Source organism: Aptenodytes forsteri, unplaced genomic scaffold, assembly GCF_000699145.1.
Source record: "Aptenodytes forsteri isolate BGI_AS27 unplaced genomic scaffold, ASM69914v1 Scaffold15, whole genome shotgun sequence".
In the NCBI taxonomy this organism is placed as follows: Eukaryota; Metazoa; Chordata; class Aves; order Sphenisciformes; family Spheniscidae; genus Aptenodytes; species Aptenodytes forsteri.
In genome coordinates this window covers 26,920,559-26,929,714 of record NW_008795129.1, presented here as the reverse complement: position 1 = coordinate 26,929,714, position 9,156 = coordinate 26,920,559, and the positions used below count along the sequence as shown (strand labels likewise).

General features: G+C 41.7%; 1 protein-coding gene across 1 annotated transcript in view; it reads left to right on the top strand.

Annotated features, from left to right (window-relative positions):
• TCERG1L (transcription elongation regulator 1 like) overlaps window positions 1-9,156 on the top strand; it is a 192,248-nt gene that overhangs the window by 103,160 nt on the left and 79,932 nt on the right. Inside the window, exon 4 of the mRNA XM_009278130.1 lies at window positions 5,553-5,741. Coding sequence (XP_009276405.1) covers window positions 5,553-5,741 — 189 coding nt within the window. The remainder of the gene's footprint in view (window positions 1-5,552; window positions 5,742-9,156) is intronic.

The window sequence follows — 9,156 nt, the reverse complement described above, 5'->3', positions numbered from 1 at the left end:
TCAAAAGACAGATGTTGTCAATTTTAATTCTGGTAATTCCAATAAAGAACTGTCATCTAAGAGACTTTAGTTCACAGACTCTACAGATGAAGGGAGAGGGAATAAGGGGCAATAAACAATAATTCACGTTTCAATTTTTTTTTTCTTTCTTTTGGAGCTGTTCTTTCATACATCTTTGGAAGCAGTGTTAAGTATTTTGTGACAGCTGTTGCCTTAGAGCTAAACTGGCCATGGTGCCGGGATGGCATTCTCACCAGGCTGTGTTATGATCTGTCTCCCTGGGCTGGTGCGTATGGGGGATGCAGGTGCGATGGAGCTGCCATGTCAGCTCTTTATTATAGCTCCCTCCTCTCAACCCATCTGGCAGCAATAGCTGATCAGGGAATTTACTCTGTGACAAGTGTACCCCTTGTCAAAATGTATTGACTTCAGGCTGGTGTGCTGCGCTGCAGCCCTACGCCACGCACAGATCCCATGCCAGCGGGCTGGACTGGTGGGGTCGGCTGGCTGTGGCTGTGTTATCCCACAAACCCTCCGTTCCAGGCTGTAGCTGATGTGGGCAGCATAGCTGAGATTCAGTGAACATTTCTGAAATGGCTTTCTAATAAAAAATGATGGACTTTTAAGTTTTTTAAATAGCAGCTGGGACTGTGCAGTGCTTGGATGCAGCAAAAACTCAGTAACAGAGGGGCTGGGCAGCAGTGTGGGTACCTGAAGAGCAGTGCTGTCCCTGAGGCCAGGGCGGGCAGGGAAAAACCAGGGCAGGGAAACCCAAAAGGAACAGGGATACAGACAGTCAGGGTGTTAGTGATCAGTTGGTTTATGACTAAAAATAAGGAGCTTGCATATTGCTTTAAAAAGAAGTGAGAATGGTATACGTCCTTCTATGGGTGAGGTTTAGGACCTCAGCATTACTAACTTTTATTAACTCCGGGGTCAAAGTATTTAACTTCTATTTAATTGAATTGGTGTTTAATTTTATATGACTTTCATAGCATACACATTTAAATTGAAACCCTTCAAAATATCTTTTTATTTTAAATATACATGGAAAACATTTCAGATCCTTTAGGAAGCTACTTAGTACTTGGTGTGATTTTTTTCCTAGTAGCGTTGAGTTCTGGTGTCCTTTTCCCATGCTAAACTACCACAGATTAGCATGGGAAACAGCACTGAAACAGGAGGTTTGGTGGTTGGAAAACTTTGATAGAAATCAAGTGCTGTGTGGTTCCATATGCTTGGTGTGCATTTATCTGGGTAGAGACAGATCAGCACATTGCAGTGGAAATCCATTTGTGTTACAGTTGTGTCTTTGGGCTATTCCAGGCAAAAAAGAAAAGGCAGCCAGGTCAGTGTCTGTGTTGGTGTCCTTTGGTCCTCACCCGAAGGAGGACCTCCTAATGCAGAAGAGCTCTTACAGGATCTTTGGGCACTTGCAGTAGCTCATGGGCTGAAAGGATAAGCAAAACCCAGCGATTCATTGGATCATTAAAAAAAGTTACAAGGAACATTATACTCGTGTATTAATACTTTTTTCTCCAAGACAGATGAAAAGTTCAAAAGGTCTTTAACCTGCTTGAAATTTTTTCCTCTCATTTTTTCTAATGTGGGTCTTTTGGGAAAGATATTCATAACCTGTTGGTAAAGGTGTTTTCCTGTAGGCAAAACTGAAGACAAAGACTGAAAGACCGTAATAATCAAGTGCGATTTAAAACCCATTACATTGTCTGTACAGTAAGTTTTCACAATACCGATACTTTTTATCTGAAAGGGAAGGTCTTGAATTACCCTTTTTAGGTAAGAGTAGATCTTCATATCTCACAAGTGTTAATAGTCTTTACTTTTGTCTTGTTAAATAAAGTAATTTCTATTATTTTGGGTGTTTGTTCTTCAAGGAGGAAAATCTTGTGGTTTCAATTTTTAATGTGTTAGAAAATGTCAGTAGCCAAAAAGCAGTTTTGGTGTGCTCTGGTTGCAGAGACCGTATGTGAGTGTAGAGAGGGCACTGGTGCAGACTGGGGGGAGTGGAGGATTTTTTGGTGGATTTTGGAAAGGATGCTGAGCACGCTCTGTCTGGACGTGATACGTCTCGTGGGTCTCAGTGGGGTCGGCCTTTATATCGCCGAAGGTCTCCTTCCTCCCTGGCAGGTGATGGAGACTACTTGTGGGCAGTGCATCGTGCTGTGTGATTTAGCATGTGCCATAGGACCATCATGTCTTTCTGTCTGTCTAGTTTGCGTACCTGTGTGGGGAAGGCTGACAGCCTGCTCTTGGTGCTCTGAAAACCCCGGGAAGGAAATGCTGGCTTTGGGCAGTGGAAGTTGTGCTGTTCTGTCAAGCCGTGTGCTGGCCAGATGTGGCAGTGTGGCCCAGGATGGTTTGTGCTACACCAGGAATGGTACCTGGCAGCTCAGTTATGTAGCCAGCAGGAACAGGTCTGCCACGTGAAAATGGGTCTTCTAGATCAGGAAATTGGGTACAATTCACAAACTCATGTAGATGATGCTGTGCTAGAAGAGAAGGCACAACAGAAACAGCTCCTCTTCTACACCTGTGTGTGTAGACACTTTTCCACACGGATGTTAGCAGGTGGATATTTGGCGATCGCATGTCATCTGTTGTGATGGCTTTGCTGCCTGGTTCCAGTGCCTTCACTGCGTTTCACCACTGTTGGTTAATTATCTCTGAATAAACTCTTCATTGCTTCTTCAACTGCTCTCTGCTCTTCAATTGCTTCACATCAAAACGTGCTACCCATCTTGGATATTTCCCCCTAATCCGTTTGCCTGAGAAGAGCAGAGCTGGAAGGCTGGGGAAGGACATTGAAATAGGGTTTGTTACGTCAGCAGACAAGTATTACCTTACTACCCAGGATGTAGCGTGACTTGGCAAAAACAGCTTTGGGGAAACCACCATTGCTAGGAAAAAATTTGCAGTTTTTTTTTCCCTCAAGGGTATATCGATGATAGTATTTTACTACTATTTTCAAGGCATTTGACTCTTGAAATTCATGTAAAAGTGGGGTGATGAATGATGATTCTAAAAAACCCTTTCAAGAAGTTTTTGGAAATACTTACAGCAAAATCTGGTTTGTTTCTGAGAAGAACTACTTTTTTCCAGCTACACTGAGTGCAGATGAAAGTCCCTAGCTCTCAGCAAGTCATGTCCTGGGCCAGCTTCCAGTTGCTTTGGCAAATCATGTTAAGTTAGAGGTTGATAAATTGCTGAGACGATTGTTCAGTTGAGTGCAAAGCAAGAGAGTGGGCTTGATGACCCCCAGACACCCTGTCTGTGCTCTCCCCTCAAGTATTAACAATTATAGAGGTAGTCCTTTCTTCATGGAATTATTTAGCAGGAGAGAGGGAGAGAGAACTTCATCAAAAGCGGGGAAATCACCAAAACTTCTCTTTTAACTGACTGATGAAACTTTAATAAGGGGATTGATGAAACTTTAACAAGGAAGCCCTGCTTCAGGAGCATTACTCATCTGTGCTGGTGGAAGACTTTGGCTATCCAAGCAACTAAGGCTTACATTATTCTGCTGCTTTCCTGGGCTCTTTGGGGAAATTGCATCATCTTCTTCAAAATAAAAAGAATCAAATGAGAAGTAAATAACCCTTCTGCTCCTGTACCCTGTAGGAAACCAGTAGAAAAGTCATTTTTCTAGACAACATTAGTTTTCATAAGAGTTACAGAAGATGTTTTGTGGATTTTTCCCAACTGCCAACAGGTGGAATTAGGAATGAGTGCAGGCTCTTGGAGGCCAGGTATTTAACCTAACAGTCTGTTCTAGTCCTCAGGTGAATAAACAATAAACTTATATTAAACAGTTGGATTAGTTGGACACTGATTTTTTTTTTTTTTAAATTTCCATTGTGACTCTGGCAGAATAATCTCTTTTTCATCCGTCTATGGTTGAATCGTCACAATTTTAGTATTTGTGGTTTTTTGCCTACGTGCAAGTTTGCCTACGTGCATGTTAATAAGTGCATATGCAGGTGTTTTAAATGAATTCTTCTTGGAATTGACAAATGCAGTGGAAATAATAGAAGTTTTTTTTGTGATGCTTACTGAATATATTTGACTTCTGTTTTGCTAATGCAGAGAGCTTATTTTGTTGGCAAATAACTGTTTATAAAGAGTTAGGAGCAAAAGTTAGTATAATAGATAGCCTCAGGAGCCCCACTTAGCTGCAACTAAAGCAGGTTCCTTTCCAAAACCCACTGACCCACTCTTTCCCCAACACTAACTGAGAGCAAAACAGCACTTGGTGTCTGAAAGTCAAAACTTTTTAGGTGTCTGAAGCCAGAGCAGGATGGAAGAGCCTGGATGAGGTGTCTGGGCTATGTAGCTGTGTAGGGGAATATGATCTTAACCGGGCTTGGTCAGCTGCAGTTGTCTTACCCAGAGCAGTGGTGCTGCAGAGGGGCTGCATCACCCACCCCGATGCCCTGATGGTCACGCTTCCCATGGTCATGGGCTGATTCCCTGTTTTCCTTGCAGAGATGCACGTAGAAAAAGAACTCCTACAAACTCACGGAACGCCTGAAGTGAGGAGTCTGACCACATAGTGATTTTTTGCAGAGCTACAGTTGGCTCTTATTGCCTGAAGGATTTCCACATGAACTGAAAACATTTGCTAAATGACATAATAAGCTAATGATTGCTTAATTTTTGAATACATAGCTCAGTGTAGAGGGAGTAACAGCTGGTGTTTGTCAAATTAGGTTTTCTCCTTAAGATTTTTACTACTCATTTTCTTGTTTGTTTAACATGTTTATCCAAGGTTGAGCTCTGAAGGTCTTCCCCCCAAAGCTTGTTAGACTTAAAGGTAAATGTTACATAGTCTAAAGTGCGTTTGAGCCTTGATTTGGGGGACTTCTTCTGAGTTCCCATGTGAAACCATTTGAAGTTTCCTGCATGGTGTGTTTTCAGGATGAAGGATACTAGTATGTAAAACTTCTAAAACTCAGGTATTTGCATGCACGTTACAGGAGAAAAGCTGGGCATATAACAGTAACATTGGATGATTAATAGAACAAGTAACAAAAATATTCAGATTTTAAATGAGACAACTTACATTTAGGAAAAGTCAGAATAAGGGTGGTCATGCGCTGTTACGAAGTTGTGGGAGCTGAAGAAAATACCGACTGATGTGTTCAAATATTTGACTTTTTTATTGAGGTTTTTCATTTAAATTTAATAACTCTGCACAGTTTATATATGACTCACTACTGTCTTGTCCCTCTAGGTTATAATGATATGTTCACATATATGGAGTTTTAATATCTAAAAATGCACCAACCACAAGCTAGGACTCTAAGGATAATGATTAGGAAAGGGGCTTTGAGAGTCCTTAGAAATATATTGCATAATTCAAAATCCAGTGTCTCGCTAAGGGGGACATGCAAACAGTGGAGGCCGGGTGGGAAATGTTGCAGACTTTTGTTCCATCTTGCATTGAAATTCAGAATGCTGAAAACGTATAATCTTAGGTAAATCCACTGGTTTCCAATTAAAAATAAAATCTGTTGTATCTCACTCTTCCACAGGTGGTTGCCAGAATAGCCTTAAACCGGTCGGTGGCAATCAGACCCTGGCGTTGGCCACTGCGGCCACCACCGCGATGGTGTCAGTGGAGCCTGAAGCCCCCCAGGGACCTTCGGCGCCGAGCGTCCAGCCCTGCCACGTGCTGACCTTCTCCCCTATCAAAATTCCAGTCTTGGCTTCACCTTTTCCAGGTAAGGTCACTCCTGGTGGCACTAATGAGCAGCTTTTTATGTTTACTTTGCAACAGAGAGAGGCTTCTGAGGATGAGTTTTGCTGTTGGTGTGCTTTGGTAAATTAAATATTCAGGGGAATATAGGTGGCATTACTGTAATCCAGAATTAAAGTTATTTTTTCTGGTGCTGCTTAGAAGTGTTCTCTGAAACTGTGTGTTAAAAGTGAGTTCAAAACTCTATCTACATTTGCAAAGTTTATGTACGCTGTGACGTTTGCAGGCAGTAGGTGAACTGAGCTGCATCCTCTGTCATCATAGTGACTTCTGTAAGAAAACGTGGTCATAGTGGCACCAAGTCTTTGCAGCAGATCCTCAGGTTGCAGTGTTGGCAGTTGAAAGGTATCTGCTCGACATACGGTAATATTTGATTAAGACTTAAGTAGATTGCTTGAGTGTTTATAATATAAAATATGCCGGAATAATGTAGCCATGGTTTTGTATTTTTTTTTCTGATAGGTTTAGATGTAGTTGCTTGCTGGAAAAAATGCTGTTTTCTTAGCATGGCTGTGTGTAACAACTTTCTGAATATGGCAGCTGGGGAAGTACTATGGCATCCCTGACGCCCTGTGGAAGTCTGACTGATTTAAAATCTTTAGGATAATTTTTGAAACTGTTCTTTGAATGCTTAAGGCTATATTTTAGAAATGTTATGTACCAATTAAGTTAAAAATTTAAATTAGAGTGCATTTTCCATCTTTTTGGTACTTGAAGTGTAACACAGCAATACACAGTGAGATTGAATTTCACAGAAGGTATGCAGTTACGATTTCTGGTGTTCAGATGAAATCTTTTTATGAGAAATGTATCTCAGTAATTATTGTTCCTGTTGAGCAGTCATTAGAATCACCCAGATAAATGCCTGCCAGGCGTATGGCAGTGGTTTTGTGTTTAGGGAGTCTGAAGAGCAAACTGACCCATAGGACTAAAGGTACAAGTCTTTCAGACTTTGTCAAGGAAGGACGGTACTGAAATAAGAACAGAAAGTAGAGTTAATCGCTGCTATAGGGCAGGCATGGTGGTGCTTCCCATGGAGTATTATTTGACCCACAGAAACCATTTTTCCTGTTTGTAAGTGAGCATCTTAGAGGGGAATCCAAATGGGAGAAAAAATCATTCTTTATCTGTGCTGCAAACCAGAATTACATGCCAGATGTGTTCTTCCCTGAATTGAGATGCTTGGGTGATCTGGGAAGGAGCCGGTGCAGGACTTTTGATTTACGGCTGCAGCGGTGAGCTCCGCATGAAGTGTGTTAGACATGATCGAATATTATAATGCCGGGAAGCTCTACCACTTTGATAACTGGCTCAGCTCTGCAATGATAAACATGTCAGGCCATGATAATTGTTGCTTTCCTTTCGAATGAGTGTATGATAGGCTATCAAATATCATGCTTTGAGTGCCTGAGCAATCATCCTATTATCAATCATTCACAGTAAACCACACACTTCTGGGTGTTTTCTCCTACAGAATATATAGTAGCTTTTCAGAAAAGAAAGCTTGAAAATGCCCAGTTCATGTACAATAAACTTGAGATTCAGCTAACCGTTTTTCTCTATTAATCACCATCTCTGGAGAGAAGGCTAGTGCCTTTGCAAAGGCTTACATAAAACATTTTTATGAAATTCCTTTTTATCGCGCTGGCGGAGAAGAGGACTCGAAGGTGCTGGGTTTAGATTACCTTTGTCAACCCCAGCTTGATGAACAGCTTCCCTGGCTGGGTGCGGTGTGGGTGGGTGGGAAGGAGTGTTCGTGTGCCCTTGGGGCAGGGATGGCTCTGCAGCTGGGCTGGCACCCTCTGGCTGGGTCCAGGAAGGTGCAGCCATAGCTACCTGATAAAAAAGGGGTGAGGGTTTCTGTGAGTGCTAATGAAGGAGCCAGGTGTTGATAGGTGTGAGTGAAAAGGGGGGAGAAGCATGTGCAGAAGCTTTAAACCCGGCGCGCAGTCCGCGCGCGCTGGGGCTGCCGAGGGGCTGCCCCTGCTCTCCGCTGCCGAAACACGTTGGGCAAGGTGCTGAAGCTGGATTCAACTTAACTTACAGCAGAAATGGTCAGTTGGCCAAAGGCAGCTCTCTGCTGTCAAAAATAAATGTCTCTATTGCCATGTAAGTTAATGGCTGGGAAAGCATCAAGAAAGCGTAATCTAATGTACAGGTAATCCCAAGTGTGGAGCATGCTTTATCACCCTGTCGGCCTCTCAGTTAAAAACATCTGTGCATTAGCCTTTATTAAAGATGTCTTATTGTTTTCAAAGAGAAATACATCTTGGAGATAGCGTAATCTGTGGACCCTGGGGGCAGCTGCATTTTTCTTGATCCATGTGTGATTTATAAAGTAACATGGTAATTAATGAAATTTCCATGTTCTCCTTGTCAAAAGTTTATGCAGGCAATGTTCACGTAATAGGAATGAACTTAGGGAACAAAAGATGAAATTATTTCCAACTTAAATCTGCATGTATATTGGTGCCTGTAAGGCTGAACATTGTGTGCTTAGTTATACACTGTTAATTGATTATACTGGAGACCGGTATTATACTACCTTCTGCAGCATTGTGTTTCTAATCACAGTGGTTTGTTCAATCAATAATCTTATAACTGAATATTTACTTTTAAGGAGGCCTTTTAATATGATTAGTTTTGCAGCCTTACAGTTTGGCTGTGTTACTTTCTGCCAGCCTAATTGGTAAACTTAGTTAAGAAATAGCAAGTTAGTGAAACAAGGTGGGCTGTTGGGGAGGTATGGTAGTGGGCACTGGCTGGGCGAGGATCCAGGCTCCGGTGTTTTTCCAGCCTCGCAGAGGGAATTTCTTGGACCTTCCTTGAAGCAAATTGCCAGGTTCCATGGACTAAGGAGAACTCAAAGTATGCAGAATGAGGTGGTAATTTTATAAGCTCATTTTAATACAATTTATTCTACATTTTGTAAAAGAAAATCAGAAGTAGAGCTATAATAGAGTACAGGATATTTGGGGAATTCAAAACCTTTTGTAGCCTTTCTGTGTGCCGGATGCTGTGAAGGATCCTGCTGGGTCTTTGGACCTGGGGACAAGCAGATGAGGGTGGGATGCACTGGTCCCTTGGCTCTGTGACAGGAGAAGCTTCTGTAATCATTTTTGCTGTTTGCTATTAGTTTGGCACCATGCTGATCGTAGAAACTTTTAACAATGAAATAATTTTATGGAAGAGAAGAAACATAAAATACCCTATATTTAAGGTTGAGGAACTATATTTCTCTACATGAAGTGGTCTGTGATCTTCTGGGGAACTATGGTTGCATGTTACAATGTAATGCAAAACGAAAATACAGGCAAGGCTCTGACCACCAGTAAACAATCAAAAAAAAAAAAAAAAAAAAAAAAAAAAACAAAAAAAAA